Source organism: Podarcis gaigeae, assembly GCF_964106915.1.
Source record: "Podarcis gaigeae genome assembly, chromosome: 1".
Taxonomy (NCBI): domain Eukaryota; kingdom Metazoa; phylum Chordata; class Lepidosauria; order Squamata; family Lacertidae; genus Podarcis; species Podarcis gaigeae.
The window spans coordinates 90,802,725-90,830,477 of record NC_139678.1 but is presented as its reverse complement, the minus strand read 5'-3'; the positions used below and the strand labels follow the sequence as shown (position 1 = coordinate 90,830,477).

At 43.0% G+C, this 27,753-nt stretch overlaps 1 protein-coding gene across 1 annotated transcript in view; it reads right to left on the bottom strand.

Moving 5' to 3' along the window:
• The window catches only part of GLI2 (GLI family zinc finger 2), a 192,767-nt gene that overhangs the window by 27,222 nt on the left and 137,792 nt on the right, over positions 1-27,753 (bottom strand). The window contains exons 4-5 of the mRNA XM_083733935.1: positions 7,774-7,976; positions 5,735-5,926 (exon numbers count right to left, since the gene is read on the bottom strand). Coding sequence (XP_083590061.1) covers positions 5,735-5,926; positions 7,774-7,976 — 395 coding nt within the window. The remainder of the gene's footprint in view (positions 1-5,734; positions 5,927-7,773; positions 7,977-27,753) is intronic.

The window sequence follows — 27,753 nt, the reverse complement described above, 5'->3', positions numbered from 1 at the left end:
TGTTTTCAATGCAGCATCTCCACATGGGTCTCTCTGTTATGATGAGTTCATGTGTGTACTGAAATCATAAGGCTGCCTTCAGATTATTCTACAGATTAATTACTTCTTCTTTCTTGGTTCTGTTTTTCTTGCAGGAAGGAAGAAGGGAAGTTAATAGGAAGGTTGCTTTGTTTTACTTCACATAAAATCTGAACATAGTTCTGAGAACTTAAAGGTGGTTCCCCTGCCCCCTACACCACACATGAGGTTCTTGTATCATATCAACTTTCTAATATGGTACAAACCATGTTGGCCAAAATGCTAATTTGGATTACAAATATTTATCACTTTATCTTCCACAGTACCATATAAAGAGCCTTTGAGAAAGGCTCAAAACGTGAATAAAGTCTCACAGCCTAAAACAGTCCAATCTTTGTATATTCTATTTACACTTTAAAAACTCTCCCACACCCAAAGCTAAATTCTTCTATGTTATGAAAAGTATGCAAATTAGAAAGTTTGGATAATTTTGCTTTGGGGGGATATCTGCTAGTGTTGTTTTTTTAAAAAAAAAATCTTTTAGGTTTCTGCTCAGTGCTCTCATTCCTCATCCTCTGAAATCCAGATGATCCTCACACCCTTTCCAAGACAATCTTCATTTTGCACACACAGGCTTAATGACTAGTAAGTTGCTTCCAACTGCTTTAATGGAACATTCTCAGGTTTGCCTTGTGATGGCTGGACAGCTGAAGAGGCAACAAACAATGTCAGGCTGCTTGTCTTGGTGAGAGGTGAGCAAATAGAGGAAGTTTAAAAGCTTTCCTCTTGGGTCTTTCTGCATTTAAGGTGGCTTTAAAGGTTTCGTTCCCAGGTGAAAAAGCAGAGAGTGCCTGCTTCCTCATGCTTCCTGTCCCTCTGCAACAACATCAAGGCAGGAACGCAGCCTTTGCATTTCCCTCTCCTGAGAGATTTCAGGTTCCTCAGAGAGAGATGTGGAGTGCAGGGAACGGTAGTATGGGAATGTGGGTTTGCAAAATGACATTGTGCAGAGGAGCAGGAAATCTATTTCCTGACCATGTTCAGCAGCAGAACACCTGAAGTTACAATAAGATTAACATACATCTTGGAGGTATTCCTCTAATGGGGTTTCCACACATCACTTCCCCATTTGAATCCATGCTAAGTAAGGCTTCAGTACTCCGTGCTTTTGTTTTGATTTCAGATATACAAAAAGAAAGCAACCTTGTTCCAAACTGGCGGTGTTTGGTACTTAATCCCCCCCTTTCATTAATAATATAAACAAAAAATTAAGTAGGTTTAAGCAACCTAGCCTACTTATATTACACCTTCTGCTGATTCAGACTGACTTATGCCTTTTCTTACACCCAACATTCCCTTCCCCTTATGCTCCCATCTCCAATTTCTGACTGTCCTGCTCCTAAAACACTTTACTTTCCATAGTGAGGAAATGAAATGAACCATAGAATTTTTCAAGGTAAGCACGTCAGCCACCTGCTGTTATTTAGCCCTGCCCCGGCTTTCCTGGTGATTGAATTGGAAAAGGAATCTAAAATAACCATAGAACCTATTCTATTTTCCACTCCACCCCACACCCCACCTTTATTTAAAAATATACAAAGGATGCAGAGCCAGAAGCGTATCTTTCTGACATCCACTCATATGCAAAAGTGGCAAATATATATCATCAAAAGAAGTTTTGTTGGGCACAAGGCAGCCCCTTTATCACTAAGCAGCAAATAGCTGCCACCAACCTCACTGGACTGTTTCCTTATTAGCATTTTTCTGTACTGTGGCATCTCCTCAGGTCTTGTTTACACTGCTGCAAATGCCAAGCATTTGTGCTGGCACCAGGTGATGTCCTAGACGCCTTATTTCTTATGGCACAGAGGGCCCCTTTAGCTTTGCATTTCAAGATATTTAAGATCCTTGCTGGGAGACAAGAAAGCTGCTTTCTGTTCCACAATCCACAAAAGTGGTTGTCTAGGAGTCCCTAAAGCAGCATAAGTAAATGGGATTGTTTGGAACCTGGGATTCAGCACAAGTTTAGTCAAAAGATCTGAGGGAAGAGCTCTTGCAGACAGGGGCTATCTCTTCAGTTTGTAAATCTTGTTTTCAAATGAGCACAGAAAAAATCCATTGAATTTGATAAGAACCAAGTTGTATTTTAAAATCACATGCATGAACAATGATGCCCATAATGTGTGTTTTTTATTTGCATCTTGGGACTACGATCCCCTTTGAGGGTTTATGTTGTCCCCAGCAAGTACAAGATAAAGCAGGAAAGATGAAAGTGAACTTTTTACTGAAAGCGAAACTTTAGCTGCCGAATTTTGTTGAGACTTGTGAAGTTTCTAAAGGGACTTCTGCACATCCCTGAAGGTTTAGCTTCAAATAAAATCTGAAGCAAAATTTTTGGTTCTTCCTCAGTTGAAACATCTGAGGAATTTCAAGAAAAGGCAAATGAATTTTGGCAAGACTAGTGAAATCTCCCAAGGGGTTTTGCACATGCCAAGCTGAGATAAAACTTGCACAGGAGACTCTTTTTACAGACTGATATCTCTCTCTCTCTCTCTCTCTCTCTCTCTCTCTCCCTCCACATATGATGACATAGGGTAAGGATCTGCAACTTGTTGTGATTGGAGGCAATTTGACCCTTGAGGTGTGTCATCTGATTCCAGATACCAATCCAAGGGTATGTGTGTGTTGTTTTTTTGGCAGCTGTGGAAACAGGACTTGGTGACTGGCCACTTAAGCGTCCCATAGATCTCCAAATATACCTTTCCACCAACCCCCCCATAAAGGGTACTTTTTAAAGTCAGATTAGTGTATTGGTTAGTGAGCCTAGTACAGGCAGCTCACAACTTGCAGATATTTAAGTTGCATGCATTCAGCTTTATGCACTCGGCAAAAAATAAAATAAAAGGGGGCGGAATCAGGGTAGTTGTCTGGGAAGAAAGACTTTGGCAGTCGCACCTGCCACTGAACTCAGTGTGTTTTGACTATGTACGCTTTTGGCTTTACAGTACCTCTAGTTACGAACTTAATTCGTTCTGGAGGTCCGTTCTTAAGCTGAAACCGTTCTTAACCTGAGGTACCACTTTTGCTAATGGGGTCTCCCACTGCCGCCGTGTGATTTCTGCTCTCATCCTGAGGTAAAGCTCTTAACTCGAGGTACTACTTCCGGGTTAGCGGAGTCTTTAACCTGAAGTGTTTGTAACCCGAGGTACCACTGTACATGCTATTCCCCAGAACGTGACCCCTGCATAAATTGAGAGTCGTCTGTACAGGGAAGTCCATGGTACAAGTCTCCACTCAGGCATGAAGCTCACGGGGTGACTTTGGATCACGCAAACCTCGGTTCACCCACACACAGCATGACTGAGCCCACAGGGTGATGGTGAGCACAAATCTGAATGAGAGAACCATGTGTGCCACCGTGAGCAACTTGAAGGGAAGGCAGGATCAAAACGAAATAATGTGTTTTTTCATGGAAGGACTCTCCCCCCTCTTCTTTGAATCACTCTTTCTTTTTCAGGTACTCTCTTCTAGGTCCTTTGCAAATAAACTTTAGTCCACTGGGAAAGAGACATAAATATACTTTTGTTTGCTTGTTTGCTTCAGATATGAAAATGTTTTAGGCCAGTGCTGTATGACAGCGACCCAACTGTTCCCTTCTGGATGACTGACATGGGAGCTGGATGGAGTGGGAACTGCAATTTGTTACAAGTGCTGCTATTTCCAGTGCCCTTCACAAACTACAGTTCCCAGGATTCTCAAGGATGGTTGAATGTGGCAGACGAGTGCTTTAAATGTATGGCGTGGAACTGAACAATTGAGAAAAGGGAGAATAGAAAGGCAGTGATCCTGGCAGCCTATTGTAGCTGCTAATAGTCCATGAAAGGTTACAGAAGAGCTTCCTCAGAGGAGCAGTCTTAAAAGCTGATCTCATTCTCCGGAGGTTGCCAAAGTTCTGTCCTTCTGCGTGACATTAACATAAATGCAGCTGTGAGGAACTGGAAATTTTACTCCAGAGCTGCCTCCTGAGAAGAGTCATGTTGAAGGCTGACTAGTTTATTGTGGGCATGAGCGTCAGTAGACAAGATCTGGCTTCAACAGATGTGCAATGTGAAATGAAGCGGTGGCGTGCACACAGATGCAGGAAGAAAACATAAGGCTGGCTATTCAACAATCTGGAACATCAAAAACAAAGTGTTGTGTTTTTCTCCTCTATTAAACATCATGTGCGCTGAACCTGTATATGTGCATATATAGTCACCATCTTTCCAGTTCACTTCATGGAACTGATAGAGTGCCTACCAAAACACATGCCACAACATAGTCACTCTGCTACAATTTGCCCCTATGTACCGATAAATCCACAGAAAACATCTTGTTCAACAAAGACTTTTTCCTAAAGGACTCCATCAAATGCACCACACAGCTATGGCAATGCAATGACTGCTGTGGTATTTTTACCCAGTTTGACTGGCTAATCTGTGGTAAACTTTCTTCCACCCAAGACCAAATATGGTAATCACTTAGCAACTCAGGATACAAGCTACTCAAGTTTCAGAGATGAACAGTTCCAGCCCCAAACATTTCTTTCTTTCTGTTGTCTCATTTTTCAGTCAGAACCACCTCTACTGCTTCTGTAAAAAAGCAGGAATACCAAGTGCCCAATCCAGCCAAGGTTAAATACGTTTAAGTCCCATTTCTTTCATTGGAAGCGTAAAGCATGTGCTGAAATCAACAGGACCCAGATTACAAGTGCTTCAACTTAGGCTATATTGTGCTCAAAGAAGCAAGCAGGCAAACAAAACCCCACTGACTTCAATAACTGGAGAAAACACTTATGACAAAACCGGTGAATTAATTCTTCACCCTCTTAACTGTTCTGAAGGGCCATCGCTGCTTCAAAGCATGTAACCTAAATAGGCAAAGCAGGCAAAATGTTGGACTACAACTATTTCCACCCCCTTGTGTTGGTTTGTATATTGTAAAGCCTGATGGGGGCCTTCCCTCATTAGCAGTACAAAGTTCTTACAACTCATACTCTGAAGTCTCACAGTACCTGACGAGTCTAATGAAGGGTGCTTTGTTAGCAACAGCACCGGAGTGTTTGCAATGTATGCTGTATGCTTTTGATAGACAATCTCAAAAAAAAATGAGGGTGGGGCCCTTTGCTGCCCTGGTTTTACCGTCTGTGTCTGTCACAAAAAAGGACCTACAGTCAAGCACAAAAACTAGAGAGGCCTGGCTGCATAATCCATCACCCTGTACAAAGCTTCCTGTTACAAAAATATAAACACACACACACACACTTTTACAGCAAGGACACTATCGTGAAATCCACTACTGCTAAGTGTGCTCCCTATAGTCATCAGGAGCATGATGGCTGCCATCTGCTCTAGGAACAGTCCTTGGGACTAAAATACCCTCAGGGTGTACACAACCAAGGGCTCGCCCAGACTTGCGCTCGTCCCGTGCCTAGAAAGCATGGGTCTGGACGGTTTTCCGCTTGCCCCACACTTTCAAGTGGTTTTGTCCTTGCCCCGCTGATTTCCTTTGGAAAGCCCACTCTTTAGCAATAAATCGGAGCAAACATCAACCAGAAGAAAGCCCAATTGACGTTTGCTCCGATTCAAGGGACAAGACCAAATTTCATCGGGAGAAAGTGGCAGGGCAAGGGGATGTCTGGGTGAGCCCTCGGGAAGGCTTCTGCTTCCTTACTCACCATCTACAGGGCTGAGGTAATCATGGAGGTGCGTTGCACTGGCTGTTCCCGCACTCTGCATAAGGAGGTCCCCGTAAGGATTTGGATGGCTGGCCATGAGCGTCATCTGGTGATAGTAGTCCGCAGGGTTGACTCCTGGAGGAGGAGGGGGCAGGCCAAAGAGACCTCGTTCTTTCAGATGCTCATGAGCTACTGCACGGGAGAAAGAGCGAAGGGGAAGAGGAGGGAGAGGGAGAAAGAAACAACAAGAATAAAATATTTCCGGAGAGTAAAACCGCTGCCGTGACACTAGAATCTCCCCCTCTCCCTGCCAAAAGGTTGCAGTTACAACTCTGACGTATGCTTAGGACGTGTGTGCTCTCTGTGGACAAAAGACACCAGGCTGGGGCCCTCCACATTCCTCCATTTCCGCAAATTTATAAACAATCTCTCATTTCCACCCCCCTTCTAATAATCCCTCTGTATGAACACAGAGTTCACCAGCGAGAGCAAGAGAGAGAGAGAAAGAGAGAAATGGAGGAAAGGAGGGGAGGTGATGAGGGATCCAAGCGCAGTAACGCTGTCAGAATTAACATCCCAGGCTATTATGAAAGAAAAAGACAAACACGGCCCAGTTAACGAGAAGCAGCATAAGAAAATTAAAGCAGGGTTCTAATACACAGAGTGGGGGGGGGGCGTTGTGTGTTTAGTGCCTGGCAGTAGAAAACCATTTGGCTTGCCAGAACCAATTATCCTCACTTTTGCCCATTTGTGAATTTTCAAACCTGCTTCTCCGTCCGCTCTCCATTAACTTATTTATTGTGGCTTGAAGGAGAGGGGGAGGGAGAAAGAAAGAAAACCGAAAGCCAGCACAAAGGCCCTTTTCTAACGCCAAGTAATAAGAATTTTTCTTTTGCCGGCAGGAAGGAGGCTCGGGAGTAGCAAGAGGGAGAAAGACTACAAGAGCAATAAAATGCATCTGTAGTTTGCTTAGAGCAGAGACTTGGAATCTTAACACTTGCTAGAGGGAGAGGCCTCTGGGACCAGCAAAACCAAATCAGCAGCAACAGAAAAGCCAGGCGTTACCAGATTAGTTAAGTCTGTCAGGCTGGATTCCAGTTCTGATTCTGCACAGCCTGGATGCTGGGCTTCATCAAATGTATAATACAAGTGGACAATTATTACAGACTATGGGCCATACAGCTGTCATCTGAGCATTTGCATGTAGGTATTTGGGCAGGTGGCTGCTACCTACTGAACTTGGTTTTTGGTATGACTAACTACTGTATTTTTCGCTCTATAGGACGCACCCGACCATAGGACGCACCTTGTTTTAGAGGGGGAGAACAAGAAAAAAATAATCTCCCCCTCTCTGCTCAGTGCCCCTTCAGCGAAGTGGCAGGAGAAACGGAGCCCCTTCCATTTCTCCTCCCGCTTCGCTGAAGGGGTGCTGCGCAGCTCTCTCTCTGCTGAAGCTAGGAGAGTCTTGCTCTCCCGGCTTCAGCGAAAGCAACGCGAAGCCTCTGGAGCACGAAGGGAGCGCTCCCTCTGCGCTTCGGAGGCTTCGCGTTGCTATCACTGAAGCCAAGGAGCCTGCATTCGCTCCATAGGACGCACACACATTTCCCCTTAATTTTTGGAGGGGAAAAAGTGTGTCCTTTGGAGTGAAAAATACGGTAATAGTGTATTTTCCTATTTACCATTGACATGAATAGATGATGAGGACCAAGAGCACCCAGGAATATTAAGGCCAGCAGTGTTCCCAAGCATCATTTTCTTTTCTTTTAAAAAAATGAACCTTTCCTTTCAATCTGATCCTATTTCTCTTCTCCTCCAACCTAGCACACAGCATGGGTGTTTCACCTCTCCTCCTCCATAAGCGGAAGCAACCTAATAACATAAGACACGTCCTTTTCAAATGCTTCAAATGGAGAGTTTACTTCATCCCGAACTGCCCTTGCCTATTGGCAGCTCCCATCGTGGAGACTACCCTTGAGGTGCATCGATACACAGGAACAGGTTTCAGCTGGCAGCTCAGCCAAGCCTGTGTTTCTACTTACCGTCAGCTGGGCTGAGGCCTCGAGCTGCTGAGATCATAGAGAGGGTCGGGCTGCCGTGCATGGAGCGGAGGTAGTGCTCCATATGGGGGTTCATGTACGCGTGAGGGTGGTTGAAAGGCGAATCTGCAGGCCCCGCAGGGTGTGGAGAAAGGCGGATGAGAGAGATGTCGGAGATGACAGGGCTACCACTCAGAGTAGGAGGTCTGCAAAGGAGTTAGAAAGAAGTCCCATCAGTGGGGAGTTTCGTTCAGCATATTTTGGGTATATTAGCATACTGTGAAACACCAAAAGAAATATTAGTTAAGACAGAACATTTAAGCCAGTTTAACCATTCTCAAATCTAGCCAACGCCGCCTTTTTTCATGGCCACAGGATCATTTGCTGAGGCAGAGAAAAATCGAGGTGTCTTATTTCTACACAGTACAGACCAAGGGCTGTAAATTGAATACATGTTATTTAAATGCCTTTCAACTGATTAGTTAGTTAAGTGGTTACATGCACATAGTTCTGCATATTAGCTACAGCCAGTGCTTTTCCCCCCCTGGGGTATGCAGGGGTATGCATACCCCTAAACAATTTGTGAATCTATGTTTGACCTCATTGAAGGGCAGTATTTCAATATGAGTAGGAAAATGAGAGTACCCCCTAAATGTTTTTTAAAATAGGAAGAAAACACTGGCTACAACCATTCCTGGGCAGCAACAACATGGCCGCTGTGCTGCATGCTTGAGCAACCTCCTGTTTAAACTATTTCTCCTTCAGACAACTTGGGGATGACAATACACCTGGTGATGTCCGAGTGCCCACTAGAGAAAACAGTTATTGCTTTCAAGCATTGTTGTGGGTTCCCAGAAGGTATCTTTTTTATTACATTTATATCCCACTTTTCCTGCAAGTTGCTCAAGGTGGCATACCACTCCCCCCCCCATTTATCTTTACAAAAACACGCTGAGGAAAGTTAAGCTGAGAGTAAGTGACAGGCCCAAGGTCACCCAGTGGGGATTTGAACCCTGGTCTATTGGATCCTAGTCCAACACTCTAACCACTACACCACACTGCCTTTGATTAGGTCTCTGGTTAGCCACAGTGACAAGTAGGATGCTGGACTTGATGGGCCTTTGGCCTGAACCAGCAGGCTACTTGTATGTTTCTACAGGGTCATGCTAGGTCCAATAGGACAAATGGAGCCCTAATTCTAAAATAACATTTTTTGAGGCGGGGGACAGACATTATCATTATATAATGATTCCCAACCTCTACCTGCAAGACAATGTAATTTTTGTTACATGGGGAATAGAACAAGGCTTCCCTACTTGGGGCCTGCTTATGCCATGGTGTCGCACACAGCTTGCTAGCATCTCTGGGATTTTGGCTGTGATGACATCACCCACCCCAGTGATCTGTGTGTGCAAAGCTCTATGAGGGTGCAAGCTTCCTGTCTCAGGAAAGGTTGGAGATAATGAGGCAACTGTGCAAAATGTACCAATTCAATTCATATTGGTAGAAAGGGCTGGCAGGGGAAGAGAAAAGCGATGTGAAGCTGTGTTTCAGATTTGGCTTGAGATCGTTACAAATAATCTCTAGCCCCATCTGGAAAAAATGAAACAAGATTAAAAATAAAAGGAGTGATGTCATTAAGAAAACATCTGACATTTTAATGCTGAGGAAGCTAAATTCAAGTGTGTGTGACTACATTGGGGAGGTGGGAGTAGGAGGGGGAGGGATGTAAATTAAAAGCAGTCCCAGATTACCCTGACCCACGGAGCCTGCCTTCATGCATAAGCCTCGAAAGAAATTCTCTTACATACACAATAAGCTTCCCCTTTCATCAATACTCAGTTTCTCCCAACAGGATTGTGAATGCCTTTGATGCCGGCTTGGAACTATGTATTACTTGGTTTATGACTCTTTTGAGTCCATTCCGATCAAACTAGGAGGCCAGCATCTAAAGCCTATTAACAATACCCAGGGCTTGCTTTTCATTTTTGCCCAAAGCTTATATGGGGAAGTGGAGTCCGTCACTGAAACTTTTCTTGCATTGGTTAAAAATGGGAATGCAAGATGACAGCATCAAGGTTTTAGCTGGAATGTGTGCTACATTAGGGAAAGTAATGGGTGTGTATAAGGGGAGGGGGTGTCATCACCTAAATATTTTGTTGTCACTTTGGAAGGTCATTGTTTACACTGAAATTGGAAGCACCTGCTCAACCATGCAAGCACCATGCAGCATAGATGGAGAATGCAACAACATCTGAAAAAAGAAGATGACCCCACCAGCTAATTTATTTACAAAAAGGACTGTGGATACTCTGTCCTCAGAAGAGAGAGCACCACCAAGGATGTAATAAAACAATCTACCCTAGCGGTTACTGAACATAGGAAGCTGCCTTATATCAAATCAGACTGTCTAGCTCAGTACAGTGGTACCTCGGGTTACAAACACCTCAGGTTACAAACACTTCGGGTTACAAACTCCGCTAACTGGGAAGTAGTACCTCGGGTTAAGAACTTTACCTCAGGACGAGAACAGAAATTGTGCGGTGGCGGCGGGGCAGCAGCAGGAGGCCCCATTAGCTGAAGTGGCACCTCAGGTTAAGAATGGACCTCTGGAACGAATTAAGTTCGTAACCAGAGGTACCACTGTACTGTCTAAACTGACTGAAGTCAGCTCTTCAGGTTTCAGACAGGGGTCTTTCCCAAACTTACCTGGAAAAAACAGATTGAACCTGGAACCTTCTGCTTGTAAGACAGATGTTCTACCACTGGGTTAAAGCCCTTCCCGCCAAGGCATTCCAACAAAATGAGCAGGAGGTGTGTGAACAGCACAAACTAATACAACTGAAAATCACTTTCATATAATTATTGCTTATAGTTTCATGTGAAAAGGAGAGGTGTACCATGGAGTTAATCTCTGTCTCTGCTGTCATAAGCAGACCCATTTTAATAGCATCAGTAAGTTTAATATGTAATTACTGCCTAAACCATTTCCACTGTTGAACCAAATTGCTCCCAAGCCTAAGTATTTATGGATCATTTACCGGCTGCCACTTCATCTCCCACCTACAACACCTGGGGTCTTCTTAAGGGAAGGATGCCAGTGAAGAACAAACTATAGAACAACTGGAGAAAATTTAAGAGCACCTACTCTTTGGGTGTTTACTTCTTAAGTCTTTTCTTTTCCCAAAAAGGAAGTCTGGCTAAGCTCATATGGTACAGCTAAATCTAATGAAGGATATACCGTACCTATCTGGTCATTCATGCCCCAGGCATAACGCTGAGAACTGTAGTTCTATGAAGATTTCTAACAGATAATACTTTGTACCTCACAAACTACAATTCCCATGATTCTTGGCAGGGGGAGCCATGACAATCTTACCGATATAAAACTCAATCTTACCGATAAAAAACGATATAAAATAAAGTATGTATTTGTAATGACAGAAAGAAATTGTTTTATGGTAAACAAATTGAACGATCACTTAAGGAATCAGAACCTTGTTTTAATTTTATATGGCTACGGCTGTGGTGCTGGATGCCCGTCTCTGATGACCAGTGATTCAAACTTGCAAATATTGGCTTGGATCCCAATAACAGTCTTTTCCAGAAAACTGCCTGTTACAATAAAATGCACTGAGTTCCATCCAAAGGCAATTTTGTGCTAGAATAAATGCTTCTGCTTGTACAAACCAGAGTCCTAATTTCCACCAACCCCTTTCCCCCATCTACTTACTACAGCCCTCTGCGCCATATCTCATACATTTCCCAAGTTCCTACCTTCAGAAACAGTTTTTCAGGGGTACATGGGGATTGGAGTGCTTGAGTGGAAGTGCAAGGCCACCACTAGACACAACCTATTAACCAGATTTTACATTTTCACTAGGAAGTGAGGATCAGCACCAGTTGTGGATATTTTTTGGCAAATTTTACCAATTCCCCCCACCCCACCCCTCAATCACCAGTGCTTATTTTAGTCTCTCCTTGGAGCATCTATGATGGGGAGAGATGAGGTACCTGGGAACTGAAGAGCGGGAGAAGGATCACAAGGAGAAAGGAGCAATCTTTCTTGGAGCATAATTTGCAGCCATGAAGAGATCTCAGATTATTTCACCAGCTGTCAATAGTTCCCCTTGCTGGTGCCATATTCTGAGCTACCTGTCAATGTTGAAAAACACCCTGCTGTCTTAAGGTTTGATGTACATTCCTCCACAGACACAGGGAAGAGAGGGATCTCAGCAGTTGGGATGTGGTGGGGTGTAGGAACAGTGTACTACTGCCAGTAAGATATATTAGGACCTGACACCTGACACATATAATCAGCAGGACCTCAGGAATGTCAGTTGTTTCCAGGAGTGCAATCAATTCCCTGCATCCTTGTGGGCTAAGGCCAAGCTTAATTTTCTCAACAGCTGTGGATTCTTTGATGGGCACAATGAAAACCAGAGTAAATGTATGGGGTTGTGTCCATCCTTGCCTGCGCAAAGACTTTCACTTGTGTGACATCACTTCCCTCCCTCTCCTGTCCCTACCCACCCCACGCTGTTCTGGAGGACTGAGGGAACTTCCAGAACAGATTTGGGGGATGAATACAGGGAGCAGAGGAAGTTCTGCTTGAGCAAACAGAATGACTTTTCTGGATACAACCCATGTTTTAATCAATGTCAAATATGCTGAAGTAGAGCAGGTCAAAACTGCCTCCTGGGTCAGAAAATTAAATGCAGCAACACCAAGAGCATGGAAGCACATTTACTGGAAGGAAACCCCACTGCACATATAGATGTGGACGTAGTGATCCTCCTCAGCTTGCCTTGTGCCTTTTACAAAGGAAACTCTTTGAGAAAATGTAGAAAAGTGTTCTGGTGTTTGCTCCCAAAATATAGAACGCCCTTCACTGCACCAGAGCTCAACACAAAAATCATTGTAAAGCTTTTTAGTTTGGCAGGATTAAGTTTTCAACAGGCACGAGACTTTTAATGTGAATCTTGATTTTGTCCTTCTGCCGATTATAGTTTGAATTCCAGCTTGGTCTACTTGGGCACCTAAGCATTATGGTGATAACAATCCTGAGATGGTTATAGTAGGCTGTACCTTTTTTTAGATTGGAAGTGGGGGACCACCAGTTCTGAATGGTCCTCCATCAAAAACCCTGAAAGAAAGTATTACACAATAGGGAAAGGTAGCCCCACTCATTCACTGCTGTGCTACTTTTTGTTTGCAGAGAATTATTGTTTTTACATGAAGTAATATTTTAAAATATTGCCCACCACTTGCAATCCAAAATGGGAAAATCCATTCTCCTAGCTCATATCACTACCATCTCATTCCCACTGCATTCTGCTGTTTGGGCAGACCATACCTAAGAGCCATTTTTTTCACATCACATGAAGTTAAGTTAGGGTGATGAGTGCATGGTCTTATTTTGGCTTGGGGAAACTTGTGTTCCAACGTGCTGATTGCAGCCCACCAGGCATGTATTATGACCAGATAGGTGCTTGAAAGCCCCTTTATTTTTGCTGTCAAAGGTAAGCAACAAAAGCAGATTTACTGAGGCCTTGGGTGACAATTTGTGTGGTCTTATGTGTACCTATACCTGTAAACTCTTTCAAGATAGCAAATTTTGCTGCAATCCTATACCAGTGAGGAAGCCCCATGGAGCACAATGGGACTTACTTCTGGGTCGACATGTATAGGATAGTGCTTTTTCCCTCATCAAACTTATCACATGAAATTCAACAGGCAGTGACAGGCCTAACTGCTATAGCCAATAGTGTATGGCTAAATCATTGAAATAAAGAAGGTGAACCTCAAATACGTAGCCCCTGCCCCTCCTAGGCAAACATCAAAGGCAGAAATTAGAATTGAGATGGGGACCTCTGAAACCAAATTAAATTAATGCGGTAAAGACAGAACTTTGATTCAAACTTAATAATGGTGATTTTTGTTGCTGTTTAACATGCCTCACAACCCACTTTTACAGGCATATGTTTCCATGCTACATCAAAGGAAGTAAACATTCTGCTTCAGGTCCTAATATCCCTTTTTTTATCTAATTATCGTACTTACATGTTCTTTCTATTTTAAGTCCAACAAGCCCTAACTTTTTTTGGAACAAACCTTTCTGCAACAATGAGAGTTGAGCTGACGGCTCACAAGTTCCTCTTAGCAGAATGTTTTTCTTTTTTAATCCATAGAAGTTGTAAGTACATTTTAAAGCCAGCTCCCAACATTCTGTCACACGAGAATGATTAAGGCTGTACTCTTAACCCAGTGAGATTGTGGAGAAGTTGGCACTTCTGGGACTGGGCCACCCCAAAAGAGGACAGGAAGACAGGTGACACAATATCATGACAGTGTCCCCAAATGAAGCACTTTATTTCTTCTCCAGAGGAATGAATGACAACCTTTTACTTATGCAAAAGAACTCAAGTTGTATCTGTATCCGTGCTCTGGTAATCTTGTTTAGATTACTGTATGTGTTCCCACCTCTGAAAATGGTAGTGATGGACTCTGTCCACCCCACCCCCCAATGTACAGAGAGCATGTGGTCCCCACCAAGGGGTGCTTGTGAATTCAGGACCTCCGCACTTTGGAAGGGCCAAAGCTCAGTAGTAGAACAGCTCTTTTGCATGCAGTATATTCCAAGTTCAATCCCCATCATCTCTAGGTAGGGCTGGGAGAGACTTCTGCCAGTGAATGCAGACAATACTGAGCTAGATGGGCTAATGGCAGTAACATACCATTTGGACTTATAGGCTTTTGGCAAAATGAATTTATAAAAGAATGTTTTGAGAAAGGTGCAGGAGGAAAGGGGGCAGTTAGACTAAGCATACATCATGTATCATGAAACATGTCTTCAACCTAGGAGCAACAGCTCTGGGCCTGTCAAATACGTAAGTGACCATTGTAGTTGCAAATCATTAGAAGAAAAGACTAGGCAGCAGTGACTGGGCTCTCTTATCATGTCCCTGTGTAATGTTGAAATGCTTCTGTAAGTGCCAAGGCTGCCTAAAACTACTGTGCAGAAATTAATGCACCCCCAGAGAGGCATACTTATAATTATGTGCTTCACTCTCTCATTGAAATCAACAGAACTTTTTTTTTTAAAAAAAGTTATCTGTGGCTGGATTGTAGCAATCAATAGGAGGAAAGCAACCTACCTACCAGCCAATCACAGCTTTCCATTATAAAGGTAACAGCTTTCCATTGTCTAAGCAGAGGCTTCCGCCAGGCCTCATCTCTCATTCTCTCAGCACATGCCTCTGTTTCTTATGCAGACACATATCTGTACACAAATCCCATTCTGCTTGACCCCAATATCACCCTGCATCCATTACAACATTGTTGTAGGCTGAACCAGACTTGCTTCAGTGCCAGGCCTAGAATGCCATTCCCTTTGCGGAGCAGTAATAAAGAAATCGCTGTTTTAAGCTGACAAAGAACAGATTTCGTACTGAGTAAACACTGGTGTTTTGGTAGGGAAATTAAGTTATAGAATTGTTTCTAGAAAGAGAAACCAACTCATACAGATGGACTTTGTTAAGACACTACAATCTGGTACCATCCACACAGGTGAATTGTGAGTTCTATAGGTGGGTAGTTAGTTAGTTGATTATAGATATAGACAGATATAGACAGATATAAGACAGACAGACAGAAAGATAGATAGATGATATAAATGATAGATAGATAGATGATAGATAGATAGATGATATAAATGATAGATAGATAGATAGATAGATGATAGATAGATGATAGATAGATGATAGATAGATGATAGATATAGATAGATAAGATAGATATGGTGTTGCTTATATAAGGCTAGACGGCCTGCTTTGGTCACAATATGAAATGCTTGGATGCACCAGAGAGGGGGAGTGTGTGAGCCAATACAGTGGACGCTTGGGTTGCGAACATGATCCGTGTGGGATGCACATTCGCAACCTGCCTCTGTGCACACACAGGTTGCTATTCAGCACTTATGCGCATGTGCAAAGTGCTTAGCACTTCTGCGCATGCACGACTGCCGAAACCCGGAAGTAACCCGTTCCGGTACTTCCGGGTTTCGGCAGTCCGCAACCTGAAAAAACACAACCTGAAGCGGATGTAACATGAGGTATGACTGCATGTCAAAAGATTTATTTTCTCTCAGTGTCCCTGTTTAACCATGACAATAAACCACAGGGTGATGTCCAATTGGTGTGCAATTTTCAGTGATTCCTCCTCTCCCCTGCAACCCCTTGCCTCTCTATCTGCTCTGGGGGATCTTCCAATCCTTCTGAGAAGATTCAGTGAGGGAGAGGAACTGTAAGAGAGAGGGGATATTGCTGAAAATGGTTTCATTAACCATTTCACGGATAGATGTAAGAGATCTTTTGCCATCTTGGAGGAGAACGAGTCTTTTGTGTTCATTCCTGAATCTGTGAGCTTAAGACTGTGTATGCTTGAAAGAGTAGTGGAAAACTGGCCAAATCTAGGGCTCTTTTTATGATCTGAGATTTCTGCAATGTATGGCATATGATTTTTACCATTTAGCAGTGGACAGAAGGCTTACTTATACACAGTATAATGTTTACAGTAGGCTGTCAGCATGTAGTATGACGTAAGTCCCAGTGCTAGCCAAATAGATATTATTTGTTCTATACATAAAGCATTCAGCAAGTTTTTTTTTTTAAAAAAGGCATGCTTAGTCTAGAGTGCAAAGAAAATACATTCATTTTTGCTAATTTAAAGTAAAATATGACTCATTTTAAAAAGAGACATTTGGCTGCAATCCTAACAGCTTAGCCATTTGCCAGTTACTGAAAACCATCCTATTTAAATTCTATATAAAGAGTACTTATATAAATAAAGGACTTTATATGTATTACAGTTTTACAGATTTCTGAGCAGCCAGCTCAGAGAGAGGGAGAGATGGAAACCGGAGTATAGAAAGATTCCTCTTCAATCCTCTTGCTGGTATATTTCGGAACATGGGCACTTTGTGTGAGACTTCCCTTGCACTTGATTCAGAAGTTGCAGCCACATACTTGCCAACTGTCTCGATTTAATCGGGACACCCTGAATTTTGGATGTTGGCAGATGCCGCCAAACCCCACAGCACACTGCTGGGCAGCTGGGTCCCCTTGCACCCTTGAGAGCGCAGTGTGCCCACCACCTCAGCATGGTGGTGGGGTGCATGCTGGGCGAGCAGAGAGGAGTGTGTGGCAGTGGTGCTCGGCTGGGATGTGTACCCTGTCCTGTCTGGGAGGTGAGCGGCCCAGTGGGTGCCCACAGTCCCTGAGTGGCAGTGGCGCCTAAAGAGCCACTACCTCTGTCCAATGTTAGAGGAGAAGAAGGCAAGCTCCAGCTCCCTGCATGCCTCCTCTCTGCCTCCTGATTGGCTGCTTTCCTCACTAGCAGCTGGCTTTAAGGAGAGAATGTGCACTCTCAGTCTCCAGGAGACCTGCAACTTGGAGATTCTGGCCTTGCAGGGGGCAGACCCTCAGGAGACCTTCCAGCTTTACGGTTCTGTAAGTCTATGATTTTCTTAGCGAAAGACGCAAGCCACACATGTCCCAGTTTCCCCCTGCGGCATGTTAGAGTGAGACCCTATCAGCATACGACACCTCTGCTCAGAGATCTGTACTGGCTGCCAATCTGCGACTGCACCAAGTGCTACTATTAACCCAAAACCTTGACAGCCATTTACTGGCAGGGCCACCTTACCCCATATATGGCCACTTGGCCACTTCTATCTGTGGAGCTGGCGCTGTTCCTTTCCAACTAGCGCAGTCTGGTTGCCGGGCCGAATTGTAAAGGCATCCATGGCAACTAAGTAACTGGAGTTTTGCAAACCTGTTTATAATTACTTTTAACCCCTATGCATACCATTCTTATTCAATCATTCTCTCCAGCTTGGCTTTTCTTTCTTTAAAAAATGAAAATAATAAGGCTGTGCTGGATTCCAAGAACCATAAAGTGGAATACCACTGCCATGGGAAACTCCCCCCCCCCTCCCCAATGAACAAAAGCCTAACAAGGTGCCTGTCTGCCTTTAGGCAGATTGGTGAGGATCAGCCCTAAACCCACATTTACATACCAGGAAACAGGACTAGGAGGCCAGCTGGAGCTCCCTAAATGAGGTTGTTGGAATGATGCCATTAACCCAATCAATGTTTATAAGGAATAGAGCGTTAAATACTAGCGGGTTGCTGGCTATTAAATTATAAAGAACAGGGGTCTCTTTATGGAATCCACCAGAGTTCTGAATTTAACTGGGCAATCCTATAGATGTCAACCCAGGAGTAACCCTGGTTGAATACAATAGGTTGTATTCAATCTTAGTAATAATCTGAGGAGACCCATTTAAATGAATTGGCATGACTAACTTAGGCCCATTAAGTTCAGAGGGTATACTCTGTGTAAAATTTCACCGGATACAATTGACTTCAACCCAGGTAAGTGGGTATAGCTAAGGTGGACAACCTTTTTTTCTATTGAGGGCCGCATTCCCTTGGAGGAGATCTGCTGGAGGCCACATGTGAGTGGTTGGAGCCACTCCATTTTATTTTTCTTTCTGCCACCTCATTCTCTCTCTCTCTTTCTTCCCATCCAGTAGGCTGCTGGTGAGGGACAGATCCCTCTTGCCAGAGGTTGAGACTGATAGCATGCAGACAATTTATGCAGTTGGTCTGAGGGCTGCATAAAGTTAGGTCTGGACCACTGGTTACTGGTATTGGACTGCATCCCAAAGGCCACATTTTTTTAGTCACTGAAAAGACAGCAAATATTTTGCAGCATTTGGTTCTTTTGTTTATTTTACACTTTTGCAGTTGGAGGAAATGCCGTTGTAGGCACCAAAAAAAAGGTGGCGCCTTTCACAGACAGGGACAATGCTCATGAAATGAACTCTTACATTTTAGTTCAGCACTAACTTGAAACTCTAATCCAATCAAAGAGTGTTTAGCACTCGATGAACCCCAGGAAGATTACTTCTTGTGTGTAGCTTATATCTAGCAAGAGTGATCATGGACGGGGGAAATTAAATTGGGGAACCTGAAACTCTTAAATGCAGGAAAACCTTGTACATAGCCCATAGTACACAAGCCCATAGTGAACCATGGAGATGGGAGCAACCTTTATGGCTTGGTGCACATGAGGACCACAACACTGTATTACCAAGGACAGGTGTGGGAAACCTGTGGCCCTCCAGATGTTGTTTGACTTCAGCTCCCATAATCTCTTACCATTGCCCACGCTAGCTAGAGTTGATGTGAGCTGGAGTCTAGCAACATCTGGGAAGCACCAGGTTTGTCACCCCTGGCATAGTACTAAAGTCCACACTGAATGAGAGATTTGGCTTTGTGTTGGGAGAAACCAGCCAAAATTAGAATCGTAGGGTGCATTCGTTGTACCATTTTCTTCTTCCACAGTACAATTCTCTGCAATCACCTTGGGAGTAGTTCTAAAAGAATGCTGAACTTGGATGCCCTTACATTTTTTCCCCTGTCTCAAGAGAAAACAAGCAAACATTTAGCATCATCAGATTATTTGCAAACTTATGGCTAGGAAGTTGAACTTAGCTCAGATTTTCCATGAATAGTTGTATGAGAAGTCAAAGGATAAAGTTCAAAGGATCCTCAATGAATAATCAGATTGCACAAAGGCCTTGAGGAACATACAAGGGTGGAATACAGAGCCTTTAAATCAAAATGCAGTATTTTATTTTAGGGCCCCCCCTCTTTTTAACCTATAAAACTGAGGGGTGGTTAATGCATTCATGTGTGAGAGAGTGCATGAGTCCCAAGATTTGTCTTGTAACTGCATTTTTAAAATTTGTGTTCTGTTTCTGATTATTTCTATTCTCTTTCAACTTTGATCTGTGTTTTGGGTTCTGAGTTGCTCTGTATAAAAGGAAGCTCTGTGTTCCTGATTCCTGTTATCACAAGGGACTGAGAAATGGCTATAAACCTTTCCCTTTTTGGTCAAAGTGCATGGAATTTACAGGCACATAAGGCCCTTCAGAGTGGATAAAGCCTCCCAAATTAATTTCAAATAGATCAGGGGACATGGTTTCTCTTCCCTCCTTTATCTCTTTTCTGGATAGTAGGAAACAAGGCCTTGTCTCATTCTTACCTTAAAACAATTATGAGTACCTGAGTGATGATTTTTTTTTAAAGAAGGGGGGGGGGGCTTTGCAGCTTCATGCCAGCCTTCCTTTCCAGTGAAAGATTCTTTGTGTCCTCCAAGAGAACTTACAATATGAGGCTGTTTGGAACACTGGCTGAAGAGTTTTGAAGAGTTCTGAATTTTGTTTTGTTACAGCAGAGCAACATAGGACTTTTTTTTTTGAAAAATGAAGCTTTTAACTTGTAGAAAAATCCTCTGCTGCTGGGCTTCAAACAACAACAACAACAACCCACAGCTTTTCAGTGTTCTTCAAGCAACATTTGGGACAGCCTCACTTTTTACAAAGCCCAAAGACCTACAGAAACATAGCAGTGTATAGGAAATGTCACAGAAAAGCACAGAAACAGAGAGACACGAGGCTTCATGGCAGCCCTGATCTGAGCTGGAGGGGAGTGGCTATTGACAATTTACTTTTACACAGGGAGGAGGTGGGAGACCCCTGAATAACCCCAATTCACTTCATTATTCAGCCCACACAGAGAACTGATGCACCCTCCTAGCATGTGCATAACCATTTTTCATCAGCGGATTTCCCCCCTCAACTCTCAGGGCTGCTTTTCCCACTGAGAACATGCTTTGCACTTAATTTAAACAACGAGTGGGAAACCTGTAGCCCTCCAGATGTTCCTGGACAGCAGTTCCCATCAAGCCCAGGCTGCATGGCCAATGGTCAGGAATGATGGGAGCTGCAATCCAGCAACATCTGGAGCCCCACAGGCTTCCCGCCTACAGTTTAAACCAATGGAACTTAAAATGCTTCACCAAGGCTGGATTGAGTCCAGTGAAAGAAAACGATAATAAAACCATATTATGATCCATCTCTCCTGTGCCTGGAGGGTAGAATGAAGGCAAGTAAGGAGGAATGAGATGATTAGCTTTTTTGCCCTACTCCATAATAACCCTCGCCCTCCTTAGTTATGATGCTTGTTGGGTGCATGTACTGCTTCCTTGGCTGCATTTGGCAACCTGGTCCTAGGGTGAAATGGCTGCCTGTAGGGTCTGGGCCACTGGATTGCTCAGGGGAGGAGCACGCCCATCAAATGCCATGTATGAGCTGGGGGAAGAGGAAGTGGAGTAACTTAGGCAGCCAGGCTGGCCAATCAACACCCCTCACATCCGTCTCTTCTCATTCATTCCTTGTTCTGCTGATTTCCTGCCCACTGTGCATGGAGTTCCTCTGCACTCCTCATCATTTGTGGAGGGGACTCATTGCAGACTATATACTGCAGGCCCAAATTGGCAGGATAAGCCTGCTAGGTCTTTTGAAACACCTTCTAATTTAATGTACCCGGTTCTTGCTACTGTCAGAGACAGACAGACAGAGAGAGAATATGCTGGTCTGATGGGCATGGTTACTCTTATGGCCTTCTTTTGAAATGCATTTCTCTTATGATTGTCATGAGAAATATTCATGATGAGTTATTTTATGCCTCAAAGCAAACAGTGACAAAAGCATCCTTAAAGTTGTTAAATCTGAAATTTAACACATGGTAAAGTTCCATGAAGCTAAGAGGAGATGCAAGCACAATGATGACGAAGCAAAGAGACAGGTTTAAAAGTTTAGCCGTGAAGTAAAAACTAACTTCAAAAGTGGCCCTTTTTATGTTATTTGTTTATTAACCACAAGTTTGCATCCCTTGCTCTACCAGCAATCATTTGGCACATGCGGTCACACTGTGGGATCTTATTAGAGGTTTTTTAAGTGAGGTACTTGGTCAGCCGCTCCCTAGCCCTCATTTGGCTTGTACAGAACAAGCATCTAAAGAACTTGAAGAAACCATATTGAGGAAGATTGTTTAAATGGATGCAGCAGCTGTTACAGGAGCATAGCTGTGAACTTTCAGATTTGAAAATAAGGGCTCAGCAGCCTCAAAAATAAGGGACCAGCAGCTTCACCTGTCCCGGGGACAGTCTACGGGATATGTAACAATCCGGGATAGCAGCGGGTAGCAGTGGGAAACGGCGCTGGAATAAGGGAATTTCCCGCAAAAAAAGGGAAGGTTGCCAGCTATGTACAGGAGACCATATCAGAAGAAATAGACCGGCAGAGCAATCTCAGACCAATTATCAGAAGTTCTGCTGACTTCAATGAAATGTATTCCCAAGTAAGCATGCTTAGGAGTGCAGTCTAAATGTGTCATGTTTTGTGTTATTAGCCCATTTTCATATCAATTCTTAAAATAGCAATCTAGTACCTAGTTCAAGGCACTATCTTGTGCCTAATCAGTATCTGTTGCATGGAATGTACAATGATGCACCTCTGGCTTGGCATCAAATTAGAGGCCTCCAGACACCCACTTGAAATCATTTGGAAGAGCCAAAACACAGTGCAGATATGGAGACGATTAGCCTGATGGGCACCCAACTCTGTTTTTAATTTTTTTCCCCAAGAGCATGTTTTGTTCAATGAAATTCTGGCAGAGCATTCAGATCCAGACCTCTGCCAAATCAGGCCTGCTTTTAACCACAACCACTTGGGTGGTCCAGCATTAGACTGCAGCCTGTAGGATCTTTCAAGCCACATAGTCTAATTGCATTGACTCATCTCTTCCTCCTTTCAGATGTTTTGCAGCATGGAACTGCATGGGGATCTTCTGGAGAAGACCACGTTCTTCTGTTTGTGACTGACTGCACACTTATTGACTGAACCATGGGTTCCAGTGACTTCACCATTTCTGTTGGTTCTCTTGGTATAACCCCACCAAATTCCAACACAGCATCTTTGCAAATCTAAAACAGAGACTAAATATTGTGTTTTAGTTTCACATTCTGTTTGTATATTTCTAATTGTCAAGCAACATCTCATTCTAAAACAATTTCGGTTTTAAAAAACCCAACTAAGTCATACTAAATCAAATTGTGAGCTTTCCCTCTCTCAAAACAAACTTTGTTCCGCAGAAATATGTGCAGAAGGCAAATAAGCTTCAGTTTTTGGCACACACAAAAATACAAATCAGCAATCTGTACACATACTTGGAAAACAGACACTGTACCTGTTAAAGAAGTATAATTGAAGGACACAGAACTTAATTCCACACAGGTCTACATGAGCTCTGATGTCACACAAATTAACATGTCTGCTTTGGTTTGTGGCCTGACATGAACCCCTCTTGGCACATTACTTGTGTATAGAGGGCAAGTGTGTTGGCTAGAGATGCCCAGTTACCCCTGCCCCTTCTAATACTATCACTGTGGTCAACATAATGTTTGAAGTGGGGGAAACTTTTCTGTGCTTCCCCGCACAGAATCTTGATTGCCTGAGATGAAAATCAAATTGTTCAGACTCCCCTTATATTTCTGCTACTGCCAGGATATGTAATGTTGCTACATTTATAGTATGGGTATGGTGGGGGGTTTTTTGTATGCTGTTACATTTGCTATATGTTGCTGCTTTGTTATTGCGGTTATTGTGAAATTATGATTGTGATTTTGTGATTTATTAATGGTTGTAAGCTGTTTAGAGCATTATATTTTTGATCACAGAACAAAAAACATGGGCAGCTAGAATTATATTTGATTATACCATGAGAACCACAGCAACACCCCATGTAGGCAGTGGCAGTAGCTATGAATGTTTTTTCTCCTATCACTGGAAGGATGGCTGCCATCTTTTCTCTTTCTCATATATATATACTTTGCAGCCATCAAATCAGCCTGTACAATATCACAAAAGCTGTTATTTAGACTACGTTCTAGTGTACTGACATATGTTAAGGGTCATTTTAGCTGTATATTTATACATCTAGTATATTTTATCTTACTGTTTTACTTTTTGAAAAAAATGTAAGCCACTCTAAACTTGTGCTTTTAGAGAGAGCTATAAATGGAAAGAAATAATAAAAAAGATGTCCTCCAGTGGATTACCAAATAGCTACTAGCACTAAGTCAGAGATGGAAAGAGCTCAATAGAGAGCTCACATAACAATGAAATACACATAAACAATTTATTTCCTTTTACTCCAACTCCCAATAAATGCAGTACATACAATGATATTTGTATGTAGGTCACAAGGTACTTCCCTGGTTTTATTGGTCATCTAACTTCTGTTCTCTATTACTGTCGCCCTTACTAAATGAATAACGTAAACAAAGATTAAACAACAGCGATAATGGGCCTATTTATCATACAGACTTACAGTACGCATGTCTACTCAGAAGTAGGTCTCTTTGTATTCAATAGGACTGACTTCCAGGTAAGTGTGAGGTGTGAAGCCTTAGATAACATTTATACCATTGTAATGGCTGAGGCTTCCCCTCAAAATGCTTAAGAATAGTAGTTTGACAACGAAAATTTACCTCTTAAAGACCCCTGCTCTCTCTCTCACAGGACTACAATTTCCAGGGGTTCCTAGGGAGACAAACTGGTAGCAGAACTAGTTTAAGTATACATTATCTAATGTCAGCTTCATAGAAAGCCCTAGTGTGTGGTGTAGATTTTACCAAATGTCATGAGGTTGACCAAACAGCTACAATAAAACAACTCTTTGCACGTTCAATTGCTAACTTTGAGTTTGGATGAACTTCCAGCTCTAAAGAAGCAAAGAAACATCGATAAAAAAAGCCAAAGACTTAAAAGCAAATCCTGTAGAAAGGTACATAAGAGTGAACACTGTGGCATCGTCAAAATGTGCATTATGAAGTTAAACTGACTTATAAATTTCATTTTATAAAAAGTGACTTTAAAGACAGGTGTGTTCCTTTTTATCTGCCTGTGGATACTAGATAAGCCATATTTTTTTGACAGAAATATGTCCTTTTGATGTAATGGACTAGACACAAATAACTCCAAAGAGATTTTCCCCAAGGAAAGCCTGTGTGCACAAGGTTATGTGTAACTGTAATCTAATTTGCCAAATATAAGGTTTGTCCCCACAGACCAAATCTGGGAGATCATAATAGGGAATGCTGCCCAATTAATTGTTATACCATTCGATAAACTGATAGCAGTAATGTACACCCAACATATGGAAGGGATAAGAGAAGAAGAGTTTGGATTTGATATCCCGCTTTATCACTCCCCTTCAGGAGTCTCAAAGCGACTAACATTCTCTTTTCCCTTCCTCCCCCACAACAAACACTCTGTGAGGTGAGTGGGGCTGAGAGACTTCAGAGAAGTGTGACTGGCCCAAGGTCACCCAGCAGCTGCATGTGGAGGAGCGGGGACGCGAACCCGGTTCCCCAGATTACGAGACTACCGCTCTTAACCACTTCACCACACTGGCTCTATAAAAGAGGCCTATAAAATGAACAGAGGCAGCTAGAAAGGAAGACTGGTATAACATAAAGTTCCCACTAGAGGCGGAAAGTGATACGGTGATACAACAAACACAGTAAGAATAAGTGCCTGTCTAGTATGCTGGAGGAGGGAGTTTTTCTATCCTGGAAATTTATTTCAAAATACAATTTACTTGGCCAACTTAACATGCAGATGCAGATATAATTGTAGATAAGCAAAGATCATAAGGATCCTGTTACAGCAATTGATTTCAGCTTGGAGGAGTGTGCAAGGTTGCTGCTGAAATCAATAAGGTTGGAAAGTGCTTCACATCACGCCAGTTGTTTGGCTTTAAAAAGGGGAGGGGAGATGTCATAGCCCTACTTCGGTGTTCAGCTTGTATGTGAGTTTTTGTTTTCACCAGTGAAAGTGCTGACAAGCCCTGTCTCCCAGTCTTCTTTTTCCTCATCCTCCATAAGGCTGAATGCATGCAGTAGGGAGCCTACTCTTTAATCCAGGGGTCGGCAACCTAAGGCAACAAATGGCCCATGGGGGTTGTTTAACTGGCCCGTGGACCCCCGCTGCCTGCTCAGGGACCCCTTCCGCCCGCTTGGTTGGCTCCCGTTTGCAGCAATAACCGGCACGGAGCAGAGCGGGGGGGGGGGGAAGCTACTGCAGCCAATGGGAAGCTGTGCACGACTCCTCCATGCTGGAAATAGTATTTGCGCATGCGCCTGCCCACCATGGCATCTGTGGGACCATGAACCGGCCCAAGCCACAAAAACATTGCTGACCCCTGCTTTAATCCCTTCCTGCACACTAAGGCCCCTTGCTTTAGACCTATGCTTTCCAATACATGGAGGACTGAGAAGAGGGGAGGAGGATATATGCTTGGGTGAGGTGGGGGGCGGGGTGGGGCAGGAGAGAGTTCTAGGCAGCACACCTCCCACTATCCCTCACACAGTGGAAATCAAGTGTACAATTGGAACACCCATATAAGACAAAAAAAATCAGAATACGTAGGATATAATCTGGAAACTATTTGGACTGTTGTATCTGACTCAAAGTAGACTGGTTGGAAGTCTACTTGGACAAGATTAGTTTAAGTTCATTGATATCAATGAATCTACTCTGAGTATATCTTAGTAGGGCAAAACACTGAATCAATATCAAGAAAAATAATTCAACAGTGAGTGCTTATAAATTAACTTTTGCTGATATAGAGCATAAGAGGTGTCATAAGAGCCTATCCAATATCATTACCATAAGATACATACATGTTAGTTGTGCTAATTCCATATTTTGGGGCATTTATTCAGAGAAGCCTGAAAAACAGCTTAAAATTTGAAGAGAGGTTTTAAAAGATGAATATGACAAAAATTAACATTAGAAGCTGCTCTGAATTATGTTCATTTTCCCTATGACAAATATCTTTTCCATCAAATATATTTAAACAACGTAATTGCAACCGGACTTAACATTAAACCATAGTTTAGCGATTTGTGTGCAATACATCTCCCTACTCTTTCTCTGTTGTAGCCCCAAGGAGCAACAGATGCTTCTGATCACCTCCTCCTCTGGAATAGTCATGAAGAGGAAGTTGAAACCTAACCACAGTTTGTGATTTGACTGAATGGGAAAAGCTATGGTTAGTTTAAACAATGGTTTGTCCAAACAATCCAAGATCAAACTGTGGTTTATTAAAACTAACAGCAGCCTCACTTTGGTCAAAACAACATTCAGTGGTTAGTTGAATACAGAAGTGGTTGTTTCTGATCTCTTCCTTGCAGCCACCCTGGAGAAGAAGAAAGGGCGGGAGCATGAAAGCCTGAGGTTTGTTCATCTGCCACAAAATTATGGTTTAGAATTACATCTGAATCTGGTCACAGATTGCCACATTGGGACAAGACAACAATGGCAGGAGAGCTAACAGTATCTGGAGATGGCATTCACCCTGGATCACACTTTATATGGCATATTTTTACAGGTACTCATATCTATCACCCATACAGCAAGAATTTTTGACTTCCCATCAGACATGAAAGGTAGCTGTGTATCACTAAATTCTTGGGCACTCAAAGTGCCCACTTCATGTTTACAGATCCACGTCTTTGTGTTAGGCAGTAAAATATTATTCACTTACAGTCTTCAGTGGAGCTTATTCCTTTAGTCAGTGCACAGGGCTGCATCTTAATCCTCCCTCAGATCAAAGTTCAGTAGACTGCTTGGGGCAATACACTGCTGTACTCTTATTGTAACTGCAGATAGAAACTAGAATTGCTCAGGTGTAAATCTGACACACAGAGTTCAACTACTCAGATCCTTCCCCCTTTCCTCAGCTACTCAGTTTTTAGAAACTGTGTACAGAAAAAAACACTCAAAACTTATTTACGGAATGTAATGTTTAGAGAATAACCCACAATTCCCCCTCCCCAGCACTCTTCAGCAGTCTAACATTAGGGCTTGCTCACACTTATGGCTCATCCCCAAACTGCACAGTCTTTTATTGAGATTTGAATCCCATGGCCTTCTTGGATCACTCCAACTCATCTGCTCTGCTGTTCGCTCTTCTCTAGCACTGGGCCTACTATTAGGCAGAG